The following is a 21,607-nucleotide window of genomic DNA, read 5'->3' on the forward strand; positions in this document are numbered from 1 at the left end:
CATAGTTGGAAACTATCACACCAATGGACAAAGACGGAAAGTAATCTTTCCAGTTCCATGGTCTTTCACATGCAAGTGGCACTCCTCACAAAGATCACATAGTAAGTTCATAAATACAGCTAATTACATCACTGATTTCTGTAAGGCATTTAATACTTTTATAAATTAATATTTATTTATTATTTAAAATTTAATTGGTATTAATTTTATCTATTTTACTATCTATCTAGTTTTCATCAAACTCCAGGTAAGTACATAAGAATGTTTACAGAAATGCAATGGGCTTCAAAACCAGGGCCTGAGGATCCAGTCCAAAATCAAATGAAACAGTAATTTCATGCAATTTCTGTGAGTTTCAAGCCATGTTCTGCTAGTCTGTCCATTTGACACCGCTGTGCAAAGGCAGCCACCAAATTCACTGTCATTCAATAATGAAAGTGACATGTGACTACTGAATGTCATAGGAACATGGGATCCTTCAGGTTTGAGTGGAGCTCAGATCTCAGCCCAGTCTCCCTGTGATGAGGCACCAAAAACCAGATGCAACACTTTAATGTCAAGTAGAGTGGTTAACCACTTCCCTCAAAAACTGAAAACTAATTGAAAACAGCCCTCATAGCCTCTAAAATTTCCCTCCCAGTACCCATGAAGCATAAAAATAATGACAAAGTACCAAAAGGCTGCATTTATATTGCAGAGCGATGTTACAGCAGTTATTTAGCACATACTGTGGCTGACCTTTTCACATGAATGACACCCTAAGTGGTGCACTTCTATGTATGTTTTGCAGATACATACATTTCCCATCACATTGGTTCCTCCTGCTGAGTCTGTGAAAGGAGGTGGAGTTGGAGGTACGACAGAAATTTTACTAGAAATTTAAGAGACAAACAGTGGAACAATTAATATATTATGCCAACAGAGGAATAAATAAACCACATCCATGCACAGTATCTTCATTATTCGTGTTTCCTGTACTCTATAAAGGTCTGGGTTGACATCCTGTGTCTGAAAGAGTTGCAGCACAGGTTTATTGCCTGTTCTTAGGAATTAGGACTACCTTTTTCTTTTCTCAATCTTGGGATGCTCCAGGTAAAATTATTAAATTAGAACTATCAGAAAGACCTAATTTAGGATAGGATCCCTAGATTTCTATATGGCTGGCAGTATTACAGACTGTGTCCTGAGTTCTAAAACACAGTTCCTGTAAAATGCACCCCATGTCTTGCTCAGATGTTTTCAGAAAACAGCCATCTTTATTTACAATACTAAAAGGATCCTTCCTTGCCTGGGTTCAGAGCTGTTAAAGACCCTTTAAACATTCCTACCATTCCATCTGTGGTAAATAGTCCTGGTCTGTGGAAAAAAACAAACAAACAAACAAACCCCCCCAAAAAAACCCAACCTGACTGATATCACAGTACAGTCATAGATCCTAAGTTAGCTGGTGAAATCAAAAACCAAGAAATCCTTCTTGATTCTTTTTTTAGTTTTTACCACGTCCAGGCAAAAGTGAGTCCTGGTTAGGATCTTATCCAGCTGAATATGTTTCTTTCTTATGCAGCTGTGCCTTGCCAGACAATTAAATTAAATTGAGACCATCTCTTCGTATCTTATCTTACATGGGGCTTTTGGGGGTTTTTTTGGTTGGTTTGTGTTTTGGTAGTTGTTGCTGCTGCTGCTGTTTGGTGTTGTGTTTTTTCGTTTTATTTTAAGGCAGAGAGTTCCCTTAATAACATAACAAGCAGACTGTTACTTCATTATATATCACTGGTAATAACTTAAGTATGGTCATGCTTTGGTCTCTAGTCAAAAAGTATTTATTGACTGTAAACTAGATTTTTTTTTTTAAGTTTGGTAAGTAAAACTAACTAACTTCTTGTCTACTGTTTATTGTAAAGCTATCATATCAACAACATCTCCCATTAAACAAATAATTATGCTGTTATGACACCTAGTAAACAACTTCTATTTACAATCATTTTAAAGCATTTTGCAAATTTAACAGATAATTGTATAAATAGTTACACAAAAAATATAAGCAAATAAGACAAAGATAATGCATGGCCCTTCATTTCAAGTAAGATACTATTACTCCAAACATGGTACTTACTGTTGTATGTGAGAATCTGTGGATTGCTGACAGCTAAAAGTGAAAATTTTTCTATGTTTTTATCATTAGAACTACAAAAGCATTGAATTTTTTTTTTTCATAATAAAGGAATATCAACTACTGGTTGCTTTATAACAAAAAGTATATCACCCATACAAATTCACAGTGTCCTGGGACTGTTTGTCCTTTTATGAGTCTTACCTCAGATTCTGGTAAGACTCCAAGAGCTTTGCACCAACTGTTTCATGCCTGCCTATGACAGAGGAAGGAAAAAAAGAAAAACAAGAGATCGTTTAGCAGCAACATCAGTTACTTATGCCTGTATAACACTATTTGAAATCACTGCCTTTCAGCAACTGGCCTGTGTCTACTGAAGCTCATTCACATGCAACTCAGGAATGAAGTCAATTCCCAGCTAATGCATCAGCAGACAAGCCAAGCAGTACACAAGTTTCTCCTGCATCTCAAACCATACCATGATTCCACCCTCCCCTGTTGCAGGTGACACATTCAGATAAACTCTTCACAGATGCCAAGGACAATCACACAGAGATGCCCACCCCCACACAGGCTACATACAGGTTCCTACAGGTTGCTATGTGCTCTCAGCCTCTCAGGGCCCAGCAGGCAGGAGGGGCATGGCCCACTGCACTAAAGTGCACTTCAGCCACAAAACTCAAACACTAAGAGAAGCTTGAAAATGTGTACAAGAGCAGGCACATGGTCAGCTCTTGCACCTCATGAATTTTTTTTTTCCACTTTTCCTGCTAGAGATGTGAGCAATGATGAAAATGCTTGACTAGCTCACAGACATGAGCAAGACACTTTGCTAAGAGCATCCCTGCAGAAAAATGGCAACCCTGGCACATTCCTCAGGTGAGCAGCCACATGATGTGAAGACACCAAGCAGCAAGAGTTCCATCAGGCACGAACAACGAAGACTCATAAAACTGTTCTTTGCTCCTGGGGGATCACAAATATAACAAAGGTGAACTGAAATTATCTGGAGTGACTTTAATCACTAGTAATTCCTGATGCAGTGAGCAGCATGTGATCCATGTTTTGCTGAAGATGCCATTAATTATAACATTACTTATATAAAAGTAATACACCTTAGCAGTGGTAGAAACAATCCGATCACAGATGTTAGAATTTTCAATCAGAACTGCAGCATTCTCTCTGATTGATAAATAACATTTGCTATCTTAGATTTTAAATTGATTGGTCACTAAAAGTAATCTATCACTTCTATGAAAATATTAATCTCAATCTTTAGGTAGAAGAGACAAAAAAATTAATAAAAAGCATAATAATGTAAATTTTTTTTACTACACAACATGAGAAAACTTTACTGTAATTTTCTTTTTCCAGTTAAACTTACTTTCTAGTGATTACTTCAGTTATGTTATACTTTCAAACCAAAAGAGGGCACTATCCCTCCAGGATTGAAGGATGCATATAGGCTGCTGTGCTCCAAAAATTGTCCCTTTCTAAAATTCTTTAAATATATCAGTTGGTCTAATCAAAGGAAGTAAACAAAACATATTTCTCCCTGCAGGTTTATCTTCTGTATATCCTTAGATCTACTGACTTCAACAGTATTACCATTAGACTAACTAAGCAAAATGCTTCAAGAACCCACAATGCCTTGATAATTCAAAGTGAGAACTGATTTATTTTGCTGGAAAAAGGGACACTCAGTAACTTGCATTATCAGATTCAATATCTGAGAACATTTTCCAATAATAGAGAGTGATAAAACTACCAGCTTTATACTCGTTAAAAAGAATGAGGGGAAATTATTATCAATGGTTACTGGATGAAACTGTGCTTTTAAAAAAATCAGTCAACTAACATTTTAAAATCAGAAATTGTGTTAGCTATTATGGACTTCAGTAAAATCTATCAAATTTTAAATGAATTGTTTTAACAGGAACTTTAGTTTCGTTTCTTAATATGCTGCCTTTCACAAACCCCTACTACCCAAAATTAGCTTGATTATGCTCTTTCATTCATAAAATTCTTCCTATTCAAGTTTCCCAAGAGATTTAAGGCCCAGTTCTTTCCTTTTTACCAACTCTTAAACATAGATGCAGATACTGGATGTGAAACTGTATCATTTAACTACAGTCAGGCACAAAACTAAGTAGATGCCTATCTGAAGTGGCACTTCAAGGGAAAGAGGAAATAAATCTTCTCCACCTTGCTAGTTATTGTAAGTGAAAACAAACACTAACAGCTCCTTTGCTGGCAAAACACATTCCCCATAAAGCAATCCATCCACATCCTCTATAATTTCTTTTAGAGCTTAGTACTTTAACAGCACTAGCACAAGACAACGGCACAGCCAGCTGGCTGAAGGTAACAAAACAGTGTTTAGCTCTCTGCTGATTCACAGCTATACATGGAGAGTTTTTGTTCCATTCCATCATTTCTTTAAACTATAGAACTTCCTCCGTGAAAACAACTAAAGTTTAAGCTTTGACAAATGATGAATGCAAGATTATTTTCTTTCTGTAAATATTTCTATATTAATTTCACATCATTGTATTTCTTAGAAGTCTTATACATTCATTAATTCAAATTTACATGGCCAGAAATTTTCTTACTTTTCTCACTCAGACAAAATAAGTTATACTTTTAAATGCATTCTTCTAATTTGTGTTCATGTTTTATTTACTGCACTGACAGATAGACTGCATGGTAAAATGGAAGAAACACTGGATACAATGTCAGACTACACTCTGTGTTCCACTTAGATGACAACTACACATTACATAGCAGTTTATGATCTGTTCCAGTGATTACCTTCACCTGGATATTTCTTTGCTCGTTCTTCAAAGAACCATTCACCAGCCTTCACTTTCACATCTCTGGAAAACAATCAAAAATTACTCTAGTGATAAACAAGGCCCAAAATTACAGTTACTTGGGACTTGGAAATCAGCTCTTACCTTTCTTAGCCATCCTATTTTCCCCTCAGCAGGATACACAAAAGGTGCTGAGTACCATTTACCACATTGCTGCACTCCCTACCCTTCTTGAGATTTGCAGCTTTGATGTAAAGCTCACTGAAAGCAATGGAAGAAGTCTGACTGAATTTAATCTATTTTACATCATGACTAAAGATCGAATGTACACTCTCTTCAATATAAAGAGAAATTCAATGACAGCAGGCATATCCATCTGTATTAGCAAGATTAAAAAAAAGGTAATTTCTTGAAGGAAAAGTAAAAAGGTCTTTTAATTAATCTAAATAATGTTTTCTTGGTTTTATCATTAAATATCTGGACAAGCTTATTAAATAATTAAGGGTGTGCAGCACTACACAAAGCAGCTTAACAACCAACTACTCTCTATAGGGGATTTCCACTGTGGCCACCAAATAACTGGAAACTAATTTAAAACAAGAGGAAGTGGAGAGGGTTATCCAGACAAGGATACTGAAAAGTAGCTTTTGAATTTTCAGTGTAGTGCATATAGTTTGAAGCACAGCAAAACACACACAAAGTCTAGTAACTATTTTGTACGAAGTATAAACAGAGCTGAACTAACTATTTTGCATATTAGTTGCTAAATAAGCTGAAGATTCTATCTTCTTGGTGTTAGTTTACAGCTCTCTTCCAAACGATAAAATATTACTTTAAACTAGTACAAATTTGTTTAACTTGAGACCAATACTTCGCCTTGCATTTCCCGCTATTTTAATCTCATTTTGGCACCTGCAGAGGGAGTGGAGTGGTGGATTCATCTTGTGTTGGCATAAAGTAAAGTAAATTTTTTAAATCCAAATCCCCACCTTTTCTACTGGGATATTTATCATCCAGCAGAGCTTTTGAATAATTCCCCAAACTATCATTCTTCACCTACATATTATTTTTCATCAAATGTGGAGATATATCTAAACCATTTGGCTTAGAAAGACTGCAATGAATAGAATGGACTATGAAGGAATATTTTGATATTTAAAAATGTACCAATACCGTAAAAGAAAGACTGTTCCCTGAATCCTGAAATACAAAAATGTGATGTAGTAAAAGAAAAAAAAATCAACTAATTCAAAGTAAACAAATTTGTATTTCTGACAATACTTGAACAAATCCTAGTAATGTTATTAATTGGTTTTGCTCTTTAAAAATCTTATAAAGCATGACTTCAAATTATTCATCAATCAGGTTTCTCACTCCACTGGTAAGAGGCAGAAAACAATGACTAGGAAATTGCCAAGAAATTGGTTATACTACATCAAAGCGCAGTGCCTTCAGCACGTCATGAGCATGCCCTGGTTAAATATCAAGTAGGGGAAGGAGCTCCCTCTGGGTCTCAGAAACTCACAACTGTTTCTATGCTTTGCTATCATCATCTTTGTCACACTCCCAATACCTCTGGCCTACCCTGAGGATCCATTTTGCTAAACACAGGAAGGGAAGTATCAGCTACGTGAAGAATAACACGAAGCTGCCATCCATGTCATCACTACCAGGACTTCAGCCAACATTTTCATTACACCAGTGGCTTTGTTTCATCAACTGCTCAAGCAACAGATCCACAAAACCAGTGGGCATCCATCGGATGACTGGTGCAAACCAGCAAAATTCCTTACCCATGAGCATAACAAATGGTGCATTTCCAGAGGCAGGGGTTCAGGCAGACACGGCACTCGGAGCACACACGGTGACTGCACCCATTGCACACAGCGCCTCTGTTCACCAGCAGCCCCAGTGACCTCTGACAGCGGGCACAAGATCTCTCCTGGTACTCATGCCTTGCAGTTTTTGCCCCCTTCCACCGAAGTTGCTGCAGCTGCAGTTTCATTTTCCTAATTTCACAGGTAAAAAGGAAAAAAAAGAAAAAAATTACAGAGGACAAAATCCTCATGTAAAGCACAAGTTAATAATACCCTGGTTGTGCGATACCATTTCTAGTGGGAGATACGCCCTCAAGTGTGACCTCTGTTGAGCACTGTTTGAAAACATGCACACACAGCATTTCTGCAGCGTGACTGTGTGTATGTGACCAGAACTGTGCATACTAACAGAGAAACAGTTTAGTATAAATGGGGTTTTGTTCATTTCAAGCCCACTTTCAGCACTGAAATCATTGTATGCAAGTGATTATGCATTCACCTACAAAAACTGTGACTAAATGGTGCTCCCTTCCATTTGATTTTTTTAAATCATATTTATCCAAGAATTAAATATTCTACCAAGTAAAAAAAAATCATAACAAATGCATCCTCTGAAAGCTAAAAAATCAAACCAAAACAGCACACAGCCCAAAATATCAAAACCTCTCCTTGTCATTAACTTTGCTTCCATTGCATGTACCAACAATCAACATCTATGTTTTTAATTGATAGTAACATCATCAGCAGTTGAAAGGTATTTTCTAACCAATTCAGACTTTCTATATAGCCCTTCACATAATTATTATTGCTTTAAAGCTGTTTTATGTTTAATATGTCCCATAATACTTACTCAATGTTTGATGTAAACAAAGTTTAAGTTTCCACATTAAAGGGACTAAAAATTTATATCTTACCCACACCAATGCCTAGTTTTACAGGGGGAATGCAGTATCACAAGCAGGATACAAGGTATTGGGAAATCCTTGTCCTAGCCAAGACAAAGCAAGTAAGGTGCGGGACAATTATCCTTTATCCTTGCCAGCAGAGATACTGGCATAGTGTGAAATTAGTAAATAAAATCCTTTCCTAACCAATGACACCTACTGACACCAGTAACAACCTTCAAGGCAGAGTGGTGTACTTGCTACCTGTTGTGTGAGAGAAGTTACAGTGATGGATTTAGCACAATGAGCAGGTATCCAATAATTCTTAACTCCAGTCTTGGCACAATGTAAACTAGACAAGCCAGCCAAAGATCTGAACATGCTCCATGGTACCAAGATTATATATATGCATACATAGGAACATTATGAGAATGCCATAAAGCCTTCATAGGAAAAAATACAGTCAGCAACTGAACTATCTATGAAGGCTGGAAGTAAAATTCACCAAGGATATTATTCAGTGAATTGTATTTGCTGACCTTTAATGTAGAGTCAATAGAATGGCAAAAACAAGAGGCTGTGGACAAACTTAGGTTTCCCAGAGAATACAAAGGCATTAGCTAACAAAAAGGTAAAAGAGGAGTACATTAGGAGCACAACAAAGTGGAAGAAGAATAATTCAGAAGGAAAAAACAAAACAAAACAATAAAAAAAAACCCAGAAAACAGGAATAGAGGATCAGCAGATACCTTATTCTTTCCTCCTCTGTTTTTCTCACCATCTGGTCACGGTACAGGACTTCCAGAACAGCCTCTCGTTCTAATTCCTTAAGGAAGTTCAGATTAAATTCACAGGCCATTTTTGCCAAATTGCACTATTTCACTTGTTTCGTAGACTCCTGTCTTAGGGGTTCCACTACATCCAGAATGCTAGTCTGGGTGTTTCCTAAAAGCCTGTGCTCTTACTTGATTGTTGATGTGTTTTACTGTGTTCTACCCTTGAAAAGAAAAATAACTTTGTCTGTCTTCACACAGATGATCACTTGTCTCTGCTACGAAGGAAACATGAACAGTTATCAGTCAAGGTCACAGCAGTCTGGACTTTTTCACATGTCCTTTAACTTCCTTTTCTTTTCTCCACTGAAAGTGGTTCCAAAAGAGATGAGAGCTTGCAGCAATGTCCCAGATAGGGCTTGAACTGGTACCAGATGGAGGGACAATTTGTCAAGAGATGGTGTAAAGGAATGGCAGAAATAGTTTGGGTTTCTTCATTTGGTCTTGTAGATTTGGGGGTTCTGGGCCTAAGGAAAAAAAAAAAACAACCAAACATTACCTCTTCAAGACACTTCAAATAATGTGAAGGACACATTTTGTTATATTCAAACCTTTCATTCAGTAATTCAGACACAGGAGAGGTTTTAAGACAGTCCTGTTCTTCCGAGAGGCTCACCATATTGCCCATTAGCACTCAGGCACATACCTTGACAATTTTTGTACAGTCAACATAAAACAACCAATAAAAAAACCTTAAGTTAGTTTTGAATACAGGCCTACAGGTCCCATGACTGTCATACTGCTTGAGACAAAATTTTTGAGAAAAAAAAGTCCCTTTATAATCTCATTTTATCAAAAAGACATCACAAGACAAAGAGGAAAAAAACAAGACCTCTAAGTCACTTCCATCACTTCCAGACAATTACCTGTGTCTGCTAGTTTGATATCAAACAATGCTATTATCTTTGCTAATACACAGAGGCACTAAAAAATTAAGATATATACTATTTCCAGCTCAATGCACTAATGATTTTGGTCCCAAATTGATAAAGTTAATGTACAAATATATGCACGTATAAAACTGAAACAGAATCACAACTGTAGTTTGGATATATTCTGTGACCTTCACTTTTGCAAAATGCCACTAAAATATAAAATAATTTTAATATATTTTGCAGCAAAGTTGAGAAAGAAGATGATTATTCACTCTAAACCAGCTTACATGCCACATTATTTTCAAATAATATTATTACTATTATATTACTTAATTTATTATTTAATATTATTAATATAATAATATTACTGTCTAACGTTTAGTGCATTTTACTAGAAATGTAAGACAATTCCACTTATGGTACATTAAAGGTGTGTATACAAAAACTGATTAAGTGTTTCAAACTTAATCTGAAGTAGATACACAGAGTCAGGCTCTAGGCAGGTGTAGACACTAAAACTGAAGGGTAAAGCTTTCCCAAAGCAGTTACTGATGCTTCACTGATAGACCTCAGCTGAGAATCTGACCAACCATCTGCATTTCTGGATCGTTATATTCAAATACTAAGTTTTTAATTTAAAACAAACAAATACAAACCTAAACCACCAAAAGAACACACTAAAACTTCAGATATACAGTGACAATGCATTTTTGTCAGTGCAGGGAGTTACTTTACATGCAGCTTGCCCCAAGTTACTTATTTTTCCACCAGAAAAAGCAGAGGATGAGAATATGTATACATAAACAGGTTGCATTCCATTCATGTATGGGTTTTTTTTTTGTGAAACCCTTCAACAGACACCAAAAAGACAAAGCATTTCACAGAAGTTTCTGTTCAAGAAAAAAAAATTGGTTTCCTGTGGAAACAAAAGAGACATAGATAGGCACAATCACGATTTATTTCCTTACCAACTGCAATTTCACAGGAAATTACTCATTTGAAACATAAAAAGCCTGAGCAATTTTTTTAACGCACTATATGTCATTTTCAAAGGCCCCTACATACTTTGCCTGCTTTCATCTTTTACCTTACAAATACCAACTGCGATTGATGAGCATGTTTAAAACCATCAACTCCATTTAAATCAACACAACCTAAAGAGGAGTCAGTACAAATTCTGGTGTCTCTGCCCTACACAGGATACAAGAACATCCATTACAAGGCAAGCTACGTTTGCCATAAACTCCTAAGATTTCAGGCATATCTAGAACACCATCCCACTAAAACATCAGTAAAAGCTAGCAAGTGCATGACAGTCAATACTAAGTGGATCCAATAAAACTCTGCTCTGGTGATATTACAGAAAATACATGAATGCCTTACAGAGCTATTAAGAACATGACATAGTAAAATAGTTACGAAGAGCAACACCTGCACTTCAGCAAGCACAGAAAGAGTTGCTATCCGATGTCTCCTTCAAATTCTTTTAAAAAATCTAGCTGAATGATGATGTAGCTTTAAGAATAAATAAAGTATCATAAAAGTATTACAACCCCCAAAATGGGAGATAATCCTTTGCCCCACAGCAAACTTGAACTTGTAATTATTTCACAGAAGTGTTCAAATTGGACTGAAAAGCTCTCTACCACTGTGAAATAAGAATTTTTCTCTTACACCAAAGCTGTCTGCACTAGAGTAGTTTTTTGGCAGTAATAAAGAAGTGCTTTCAGTAATGACCTCTTTGACAGAAAAAAACTCCATAAACCTTCAGAGATGTCCTCCTTTCATGTTCACCCATTGAATCCAGCTAGCTAGCTGTTTTACACAGTCAGCTAACCTCAAAGATGAGCATCTTCTACATAAAACTAAAAGTAACAGCAACCTCTTTAGTAAATACAACACTTCTTCCTTTTCAGCACAAATTCACAAAAATATTTTGTTGAATCATTTCATAAAACCATATACTTATTATTATTTATTATTACATTTTGTATTTAAACTAATACACAGTCAGGCACCTTGCAGATGAATCAGTAACTTCTTGAAAATACCATAAGAAATCCCAAAGCCATTGTAAGGGAAAAGGGATAACAAATGTGGCTATACCTCTAGAAGAGAGATTCATACACGCACAGAGTACAACCTCAAAAAACCTTTTTTTTTTCCTATCAGGATAAAATAGTATGTAGTTATGTTACTGAAGATCAAGCAAAAAGCCTACCTTGCACGAGATTAGGTTTGCAAAAAGCTTCTTTTCTAGGTTCTTAAACTTAAAAATGGCTAGCTTAGCAAGCTTTTTCTCCAAGCAATTTTAAATGTAATGTATTATTGATCTCCTTTCAGATCCTTAAGCTTCAGCAAAATAATGATAATTAAATAATTATAAATTAACAGATCTTCTAAAGTCACAGTCTTCATTAACTTGAGATAATTGGATTACTTTATCCATTAACCCAGAAGATGGCTGTAATACATCAGTAGCGAGGAATAGATTAAGAAGGTTCAGAATAAAACCAGTCTCAAAAGCTACTGCAGTTAGTGGCTATTTTCTATTCTGTTGAGACCAATCACATAAATTCATTCTTAGTTAAGAAAATTACAAGCGTTATCTTGTACTACCTGGCAGCAACAGTTTAGCTTTCAAAACCCTGCACACGCATGTGGAAATTACTTAAGTTTTTTGATAATACTTCACCAAAATTAAGTCTGTGATATCAATAACATCCCACCTCCGAATTCAGAGTGAAAATAAAACCAAATAACTAAACCCAACAAAAACAATTAAACTGCAGGCGTGGTTTTTCCATTAAATCTTTTCCAGTTTGGAAAAAAATCATGCCAGTAAATAAAAATGCATTCCCCTGTGCTACATCATACAGAATAGAGTAAAATTATGTCCTTACCTCTTCAGCAGCCATCAAATAGAAACACCAGGAAGTAAACTGCTTATAAGAGATGAGAAGCAGTCTTATTATTTAATTATCTCTCCTTAAAGAAAACTGGGGGCTGTTCTCCACCCCCTTTCCTTCCTTTGGGTGACATCACTGACATATGTTCAGAGGAGCACCCCAAAACCGCTGAAAGCAAATGCACTCAAGAAAGAGCTCCAGTGTAACAACAGCTTTTACCAGGTCTCTGCTTCTGTTACCAGCAACAAGCAAAGATATTGGCTTTTCTAACGTTAAAAGGAGAGTCAGCACAAGAGACTACAAGAGCTAACTGATATACCAAAATATGCTCAGTGTGCAAGCCACACACAGGAAGAGAAGTGGCTTTGAGTTATACATATTTCTTTTTCTAACACCATAAACGTGAAAATGCTTCTAACCTCAATGTCTCCAGGACTTGCACAGAAAGCTTGGTTTGTGTTATAAACAGCTCTTTCCTGGAAACAAAAGAGTTTTCTTCCTAGGACTATAAAATAAAGCAATTAGTATAGATAAAAAAAAAAATCAAGATAATTTATGCATCTGCAAGAAGAAGGAAGTTATTTTACCTCACAACTGAAAATTTGATCTCAGGTAACAATTGAAAGTTAAAACATTCAGATTGGACATCTTAAGTCAAGCCTATCATAGAACTAAGTGTGGGTAACAAAGTTCAAAATTACATCCCAATTATTTCTAAGTCTGGAGAAAAATAAGAGGCAATTCTTACCACTCAATCTCCTTTCTTGTTCCCAGCGCTACCAAACTGTGCATACAACACAGAAACCCCTCTTAACTGTTTCAGGTGTTTTAAGATACATGATTTCTAGTTAAAATGAAACAAAGAGCAGCAATTCTACTCACATGGCAAAGTTTAAGAGCCTGCATTTTTATAACCTCATCAAGGTAAATAGGTTTCAACATTTCCACCTGTGTATGTCAAGTTTAATCACTTTCTTTAACTGCATCATGGAAGAGAAAACAACTGTTAGTGGGACATAGAGCTATGCATGAATGCACCATATTTGGATAATTTGGGCCTTCATTTCAGGCAAAACTTTAACTGAATGAAATGCCAAAAGTAACCTGAGGATTCTAACTACTCACAGTGACAGATTACTTGCATTCCAAATCCAGGCTGCAGAACATTAGCCCTATTACCAGCTTCCCCCTAATATTTAATCAAAGCCTTAATTGCTGCACATTTAACTCGTTGTAGTTTTTCTTCACATCCCTGGATGTGGAAAACTGCTGCAGTATTTTACACATGCCAAGAATATAACCAAATATAAAGCCTTTTATGCTTTTGTTCAAGCAAGCACCATTTGCCCAGCCTTCCCATAGACCTCAACTTTTTGTCTCTGTTTTTTGGAAGCAGTAAGCTCAAGACTTGGAATGGGGCTGTGGATGTGCTCAGCATCCAGCCACAGTCCCACCGTATCCTTCTGGAGTGAGTGGAGCTAGTGCTACCCACAGGGTACCCACAGAGCCCCGAAGGGAGGTGGCTGGTCAAGGTCTCCTTTTTCAGGAGAAACAGGAGGCACAGCCAGACACAAGGACTGGAGACAGGATCAAAACTGCTCAGTCAGCACACTCAGGCCCCGCAGCTGTAACTCCCTCAACCCTCTTGAAATACAATGCCCAAAACTGGGCACAGCATTCCTTGTGCAGCCTTACTGCAGAGAGGGCCGTAGGCATACTGCTTCCAGGCTACATGTATTATTATTATTATTATTATTATTATTATTATTATTATTATTATTATTATTATTTTCCTTTTTTTAACAAAAACAGCACCATACAAGAAATTGAGATAAATTGTACATAAACACCTCCCTAGTCCATGTGTCTATGGAACAGCTACCCAGTGAGCTGGTCCTGCACTTGTAGAGCTGGTTATTCCTGCCTCCATACAGCCCTTCGCACTTGTCCCCAGCAAGTTTTTTCTTCATCCATCCAGACTCTTTCTGCGGCTCATCCAGGCCCCTCTGAGCCTGAACAGCATCTTCCACTGCCCAAAGCAGCTCTCAGGGGCTGGTAGCATCAGTGGTTTGGACAACCTGTAAACACTAAACACACAACATCCAGGAACTGTGACAAGTGTGCCCTTTAATTACATTCTCCTGGTTCTTACTATGTCTGCTAAAAACCACGTGATCTGCTTGGAACTGTAAGAATTCAGATATTCTTCTGTGGTGGGTTGACCCGGTCTAGATGTCAGATGCCCACTAGAGCCACCAGCTGGGCAGGGGCAAAATATAATGAAAAGACAGGAAGAGTTTTTCTATGGTTTGTTGTTGTTGTTGTTTTTGGTTTTGTTTTTTTCAGTTTGTCACACAGGCCGTCTTTTTAAGCTGTTTCCAGAAACAAGAAGCAGATCCTCCTTCGCTCCTTGCGGAGCTCAAGACGATCTCCCAGGGGAGGACCTCCCAGGGAAGGACGTCTTGGACGGCTGAACGCGAACTCCAACCTATCGGGACGAAAAGCACAGCCGTGACGAGCGGCCCCCACGCCTCTCTCAGCCACAGCCCTTGGGACGTTTGACAGCAGCGCAGCCGCCCCGCCCAGCGCCATCTCCCGCCTGCCTCCCGGCCGCTGTCACTATGGCAACCGCGCCATCTTGGAGGGCGCCGAGCCGAGCCCAGCCGCGGCGGGCGGCGGCGCGCAGGCGCAGTGCGGGCGGCGGCCGGCGCGGGGGCGGTGTCGGGGGTCGGTAGCGGCGCGAGCGGCTCGGCCGGGAAGATGGACGAGTTCCAGACGGGAGAAGAGGTAACGAGACGGGGGATAGGGGGAGCACGGCTTTCTGCCTGGCCTCTCCTTTCAGGGCCAGCGGAGGGTCTCAGACGGTGCCCGTCCGTCTCGGCTCCCACCCCTCGGCGTCCCCCGCCGCCATCCCTGTCGCCCTCCCCCAGGGTGGAGCCGTGTGTCCCGGCACCGGCGGCAGGCGGGCCCAGCCTTTGTTCTGCCGGCCCCTTGTGCGGGGTTCACTGGGCTCCTCGGCTCTGGGCTCTCCCCCTGCCGCTGCGGGTCCCTCGGGGAAAAGGCGTGAGGGGTGCCGTGGCCTCGGGCTGCCCCCGCCGGAGAAGCCCGGTGCCGTGTGGGAGGGCGGCCGGTGCTGTTTGGGCTGGGCAAAACCCGAGGAAGCTTTTTGTGTGCGGAAAGAGGAGTCCCAGCCTCTGGTCCGCGTGTTACAGGCGCCCTGATGGGCCGTCACACCCCATTCCCAAGATACGGAGTGGGGTAAACCAAGGGTGGCAATCTGTTATCGTGCCAAATGATCGCCTGATGTCCCCTCGCTAAGGAGGAGGAAGCAGCCAGTGCTGCTTTTGCAGAGGGACAGTGTCACTTGAGCTGTGACACTGTTAAACAGCCGCGTTGTGACTGGGTGACACAATAGCGAAGCAGCCAGAGGGGCCAAGGTGTGTCAGGCTTGTCCTGTTGTAAAAGCCTCGTCCTCATGTCAGGGTCTGGCCTCTGTTACAGTCACAGACTGTTTGGGGTTTTTTAAAATATATAATTAACATACTGGAATATCATTCTTACTGCTGGTTTCAAAAACGCGTTCAGAATTATTAAAGGCAATAGTGCTGCTCTGCAGTTCGCATGTGTTGCCTTGGAGCACCCCACCCTATTTAAACGAGGTGTTGGAAACATTGTCTGCTTGCTTTGTGCCAGAGGTACTGCAGGGAAACTTTAAAGTAACCGATTTCCCCCCCTTTGTTAGTAATACAGAAAAGTTTTTATGTCATATTAAAAGATGACAATAGTAAAACGGGTAGTGTTGTGTTATTTCATAGTTCAGTTATAGCACATATATCCTAAATCTGGATATCAGACACTTATGTTCATTTTTGTCATTCCAAGGAAGGAAGAAGATTGAAAAGTAACATCAGACCTAGAAAGGAATTCTCAAATCTCTCTGTTGTTTCAGTACAACTTAGATATCGAAATACCCTTGAGAACTTGGGTTGAATTTAAATCATTTCACCTTGGTGTGAACCATGTTTGTACTCACTCAAAGGCATTTCTGAGCAGATTTTGTGAAGAAGAAAACTGTATGTGGTTTATCATCTTGATTGACAGCAGTCTTCATGTCTGCCAGCATAGCACGTCTACCATGCGTACTCTTAAGCTCTGTGGGAGAGAGTGTTTTTTGATAATTGTAGCCCTTGCTTGGTTATTGTTGGGGGTGACAGTTATATACACTGGTGCACCTTAAATGTAAGCACCTGTAAAATACCAAGTACCATGAAAATAAGCGAGGCGTGTTAAATCCAAGTCAAGAAGCTGAAAATAAAGAGCAATTTGCCACAGCACATAAAAGCTTTTAAAAATGTTGAATTGTGCCAGCAAGTTGGTGCCTCTAGATAGGCATAGAAAAGGAACTGCCCAGCTTGTCTCCCAGGATGTGCTGTTTCTTCTGTCATGGAGAATGATCAACTTCTCTCATCTTTCTGAATGTCAGATGTCATTGAAGCTGGCTAGACTGTTCACCTCCTGACCAAAGGTTTATGAATGTGATGTTGAGATTCTCCTGAGCAGGTGTAACTGCATCTTGCCTGCACACGTGAATTACCCACTTGTTCATTTCTGTCCCAGTGAAAACTCAGTCAACATTCACCTGGTTAGGTTCGTTTTTACATTTTACTCGGTCTTTTGAAATTAACAGTTTGCCTTTATGTGCCCTTCTTTTGTCCTGGTTTGTGAGGTGAGGCTGTGAGACACCAGCAGTGACAGGGTGGGGTGTGAGTCGCTGCTGCAGCGTGGGGTCCCCCTGTCACTGCTCCCTCGCCCTGGCTGCCCCAGCAGTTCTAACCCCCTGACATGGGAGGCAGCAGGAGCAGAGGGAATAAGACTGGAAAACATTAACTACTAACCATACCAGTAAATGGGTGGTAGTTTTAAGATCAGTAAAATGTTGGGGCCTTCACTGTTTTTATTCCACGTGCTTAATCTCTGTTCCCTGAAGGCTGAAGGTCCTGTGAGCTTCATTTCCCCTTTGGTTTCCAAGGAGCAGCTTTGTTCTTACCCCTGCCTGAGATTGTCAAGACAGTTTATCCTTCGGCTCTGAGCTGATATTTTGTCCACATCAGTGCCCTGGAGACGTCAGCTCCATTTAACTGAGGGTATCTCCGTGAGCCCACTGGGATGTGCAGACGTTACTTTGAATGGGGAATATATGTGTACACAAGTGCCATATGTGTTATTTTAAAATGCTTCCAAGTCTAAATTTGAAAGCTTTCTTGACTCAAAAGGCCAGTCAATATTAATTCATTTCTTACTTTTCATTACTTTTCTAAGAAGGTTAACTTGACTGGGCTGAAGGAGCTAGAGTACATATATATGCAAATAAAGGCAGACTTGGTAGCTTCTGACTTGCCAGAAATCTGAAAAGGATAAATTAAATTTCTAGTGCATGTTCTTAACAGAGCTCAAACATCATAAACAGAAGAATGTGCCTGCTCATTTAAAATTCTTCTTTTTCTTTTGTAGGCTTCCTTTCTGGTTGATGAAGTCAGCAGCATCATTAAAGAGGTAATTTAAACATTTTCACTTTGTTGGTGTGAAATTTCGAATGTTGTATGCTGTGTACCAAAAGGTGTTCAGTAAAATGTGATAACTGATATGTCATAGGTTTCTAGATAGGTTGCTGTCAAAGTACAGGTAACTTGATTTAACCAGCGTATGGACTTCAGCAGAAATGATACCAAGCTTTAGCTGTGATATATATTGCAAATCTAAGAGATATTTAAAGTAATTTCATACACTCCTCTCTGGTTGCAGTGCATCCCTGTTAGAATTTCTTGGGGGATGTTTTATGTTAAACACTGTAGAAATAGATTTTATGTTTTAGTAAAATACAGGAGTTTTTGTAGACTGTCTGCATATGCGTGTTACTGTGTTCTTTCAAGATGCCTTTCTCCAAAGTGAGTTCTTGTTTGTTTGGAATGATCGAACTATTCTTGTTGCTAAGAAACATGAATTTTCTGTCTAGAAAATTTCTAGCAGGATTTGGAATTCCTTTTGTGTGCAGTCTTTTTGTTGTTGCAAAATAACTGTTCTGGTCAAACTCTGTAAATTGAATACACATGCTTTAATACATGCTCCTGTCTCTTCTAAATTCAATTTTGTAGTTATTTTAAAAATAATTTATGTGATGAAAAAATGTGCCAATGAAAAACATGTAGGTTTAATATACTTTTATTTATATGTTAAAGGGGAAACTATCCTCATAAGTAAAATGGCTTATTTGGCTGGGGGCTTCTGCTCTGTTAGTAGCCAGTAGCAACATGGGTCTTCTGTTTTACTGTGGGCGTTTGTTTCCCAGAAATTATTCTGCTCAAAAATCGGAATTTCATTTCCGTAGAAGAATGTGTGTGAATGAGCTGTTGTACTACTATGCCTTTTTCAGTTCTCTTCAGGACTGTTTAAATGCAGGACCCTTTTCATAACTATGGCTGTAGGACATTACAAATAATCTAAATATCACAACAGAGGGTGGGATCTGTTAGGATCTATGATGAGTCTGGGTCAGACTCTGACCTGCCTGTTTTTAATAACTGCAAACACTTCCAACAGCCAGTGTGGACCAGCAGTATTTAGGAATTCCCTGTGGGTATGGGAAAGGGTTAATGGGTGCCTTGCAGCTGGCAGCAGTGCAGCTCCTTCACCTGTTTGTCCCCCCAGGCCATCGAGGGTGCTATCGGTGGCAATGCCTACCAGCACAGCAAAGTGAACCAGTGGACAACAAGCGTGGTGGAACAAACCCTGAGCCAGCTCACAAAGCTGGGGAAGCCCTTCAAGTACATCGGTGAGTTCAGCTTCCCCTTTTCTCTGAAAGCTGGGACAGTCAAATGCACCAGTAGGCAGGGGCTGGGGGAAGATTTTAGGGAGAGCCTTGTCTGTAAACTGCCCACAAGCATGCATGTTTGCTTATGTGTGTGCTAAGCTGAGGAAAAGTGGAGCTAAATGTTAATTAATGCTAGTGAGAAATTAATCAAAGCTTCTCTCCTGACTAACAGTGACCTGTGTGATTATGCAAAAGAATGGTGCTGGGCTACATACAGCAAGTTCTTGCTTCTGGGACAACTCCAGTGATGGTAAGGAAAACAACTCTTGGATTTTTCAACTAGCAGCTCAATGCCAGTCTCTTTAAGACTAGGCAGCATACCTCCCCCCACAAGTCTGTAGTTTTGGAGTAATGGCATAGTGTTTGGTATTTTTTCCATCTGGCTGTGACAATAACTGGGCTGTTAATGAAATGTTTGGCTGTTGTGAAAGTTTCCTTCTTAAGATTCTTAAAGGAAACAAGTACAAAAATGCATGTAATCACTTTAACTTCCTTCTCTTTCTGAAACCCTGTTTCTGTATTTGCAGGAACCTGCACTGTGAGATGGGAGAATAAGACCATGTACTGTATTGTCAGTGCCTTTGGACTCGCACTATAATTGCCTTGAAATTGTTCATCCTTCTCTTTTCTATTCCAGCACTTGATTCCATCTCCACTCAAACTGTGAATACCTGAGCAACTTGTTTTTAATGCATTTTTTAGTAACTTTTCTTCTAAAGGTAGAAATTTGAAAACATGCTGTTACCTGTTTTATGTTTGTACTTAGTACCATACCAGTGTTTTCTATACTTTTTTATCACTTCAAAACTTCTCTTCAAGGTGCTAATACTGAAATCTGCTGCAGTTTAAACACTTTCTCTAGATTTCTTTTCTTAGACCAATATAAATGAGACACTGACTTTCACACTTTGTACTTTTGGTTAGCATTAAATTATTGAAATTCATAACTATTGGTGTGATTCATTTAAACTTAAAATTTTTGTTATTGAGGGAAAAAGTTTTTTCAGTTCTCCTCAAGATAGTTGAGGTACATAGTACAATGCAAAGCACTTGCATAATTCTGCCAAACTCACTACAAAGGTGCAAGAAAATTACGATGTTTATGAAAAAGTAACTTGGCTGCATTTTTGGGACCTGTTTAATTTTTTTTTGTATGGTATTTAGAGCGTGGAATGATAACTGCCTTCATTGAACAAATATAAGGAATTTTTCACATTCTGGAAGTGCTCAGCAAGCTGTACCTGGGTAATCATTCACTTCTGCAGTCATTTGAATGTATTAAGCAGGTCTCAAACATAGCTTCAGTCCATATTAATTTTGCTGGTAGTGAGAGTGATGAGTTCTGGTAGCTCATGACACATGATCCTTTCTGAAAGGGAAAAAAACTGCCTTGAGGCAATATGACTAAACAACATGTGAGTAAGTCTCCTGCCTTCTAAAGTTGAAGAAGCATAACAAGTAAAACAAGTTTCCAGCATAGGCTTTGGTAGTGTTTTTTCAGCTAACTAAAGAAATGGGAGCATACTATGAATTTCAGAAAACCTCTGCCAACAGCTCTGCTGGTTCTGCAAGCAGTAGCTCACTCTTGATGAAGCTACAAGAGTTACAAACGCATGTGGGAGAGCAACCTGTGGTTTGCTGCTTTTTAGTGATACCTAGAGAGGCTGACCTGGAACAGAGGCTAGGCAGAGTTAAAGAAATAAAGTAGGTATTTATTAAAAGCCCTGTCTAATGTGTTCAGAATCTGGCTCTTAGCTAGAGCTGTTCAAGAGAGAGATGATTCCTACTACAGCAGTATGAACCCACGATCTGGAGAGACTGCAGGTGCAAATGCCAGAGCATTTGTTTGCCACAGTGTTACCTGCTCTGTGCTAACTGTGCTCAGTGCAGTCAGACTGTGGAAAGCCCTATGCTAGGCAAGGCTTTGACCCTCTTCCCCCCTATCCATATCTGCTGTCAGAGGAGTAAAACAGGTGTATGTATCAGCAGCTTTGGGCTTGGCACGTTTGAGACTTCTAATAGAGCTGTAAGGCTTCTGTATTTGTGCTGACATTCCAGTTTCAAAACAGCTCTGTAAACATTTCCTTCATGACAAGCTGCTTCAGTCTTCTCACATATCCTAGTGAGTGCTACCGGCTATACAGAGTGTGTATATACCTTAGCCTGAGAAGCACATCCCTTACATTGCTGTAAGAGAGCTTTAGTATGGGTTCAGTCTTCAGTCAGAAATGATACAACACCTGTAAAAAGAAAATATTAAAATGAGATTGAATAGCATGCCTAAAACAGTCATCAGGGTCAGAGAGAAACTTGTTATGAAAAGAATAAATCTTTGCTCCTGAGTTGCAAAGGAAATTTTTCATCTGGATGCTTAGATGCTTCTTCTTTTCATCATGCCAGAATGATGCTGGCAGTGTAGTACCTACTGAACTATTTATTTCCACTTAAAGGAACAGTTTTATGCACTTTGAGTCAATATTTGCTTCTTGGTTAAGCCA

General features: G+C 39.1%; 2 protein-coding genes across 6 annotated transcripts in view; one reads left to right on the forward strand and one right to left on the reverse strand.

The window, feature by feature from the left end:
• The window catches only part of SYTL3 (synaptotagmin like 3), a 32,252-nt gene extending 19,143 nt beyond the window's left edge, over window positions 1–13,109 (reverse strand). The window contains exons 1-9 of one of the 5 annotated variants that reach the window (XM_066179010.1): window positions 12,990–13,109; window positions 12,661–12,746; window positions 12,236–12,274; window positions 8,374–8,924; window positions 6,717–6,932; window positions 4,922–4,986; window positions 2,315–2,366; window positions 2,114–2,146; window positions 799–871 (exon numbers count right to left, since the gene is read on the reverse strand). In XM_066179010.1, the coding sequence (XP_066035107.1) occupies window positions 799–871; window positions 2,114–2,146; window positions 2,315–2,366; window positions 4,922–4,986; window positions 6,717–6,932; window positions 8,374–8,483 (549 nt within the window). In that variant the 5' untranslated portion in view covers window positions 8,484–8,924; window positions 12,236–12,274; window positions 12,661–12,746; window positions 12,990–13,109. Of the gene's footprint in view, window positions 1–798; window positions 872–2,113; window positions 2,147–2,314; window positions 2,367–4,921; window positions 4,987–6,716; window positions 6,933–8,373; window positions 8,925–12,235; window positions 12,275–12,660; window positions 12,747–12,828 lie in introns of all 5 variants that reach the window. The other 4 variants (XM_066179009.1, XM_066179012.1, XM_066179013.1 and 1 more) reach the window with 4 other exon arrangements.
• A 1,813-nt stretch (window positions 13,110–14,922) lies between these two features.
• DYNLT1 (dynein light chain Tctex-type 1) lies at window positions 14,923–20,056 on the forward strand. Its single transcript, XM_066180465.1, has 5 exons — window positions 14,923–15,028; window positions 17,753–17,794; window positions 18,947–19,070; window positions 19,282–19,359; window positions 19,637–20,056. Exons 1-5 carry the CDS (start codon window positions 15,002–15,004, stop codon window positions 19,705–19,707), a joined length of 342 nt encoding a protein of 113 aa, XP_066036562.1. The 5' UTR covers window positions 14,923–15,001; the 3' UTR covers window positions 19,708–20,056.
• Window positions 20,057–21,607: the final 1,551 nt, after the last annotated feature.

This window comes from Chamaea fasciata, unplaced genomic scaffold (genome assembly GCF_029207755.1).
Source record: "Chamaea fasciata isolate MVZ Bird 193981 ecotype frontalis unplaced genomic scaffold, bChaFas1.0.hap1 SCAF_3, whole genome shotgun sequence".
Classification (NCBI taxonomy): Eukaryota; Metazoa; Chordata; class Aves; order Passeriformes; family Sylviidae; genus Chamaea; species Chamaea fasciata.

What these genes read in the sequence shown, in the direction of transcription:
- DYNLT1 (XM_066180465.1), top strand. Translation starts at nt 15,002, where the DNA reads ATGGACGAGTTCCAGACGGGAGAAGAG. An exon ending in AGTTCCAGACGGGAGAAGAG is followed by an intron (nt 15,029 to 17,752) that starts GTAACGAGACGG and finishes TTTCTTTTGTAG; the next exon opens with GCTTCCTTTCTGGTTGATGA. An exon ending in GAAGCCCTTCAAGTACATCG is followed by an intron (nt 19,071 to 19,281) that starts GTGAGTTCAGCT and finishes CCTGACTAACAG; the next exon opens with TGACCTGTGTGATTATGCAA.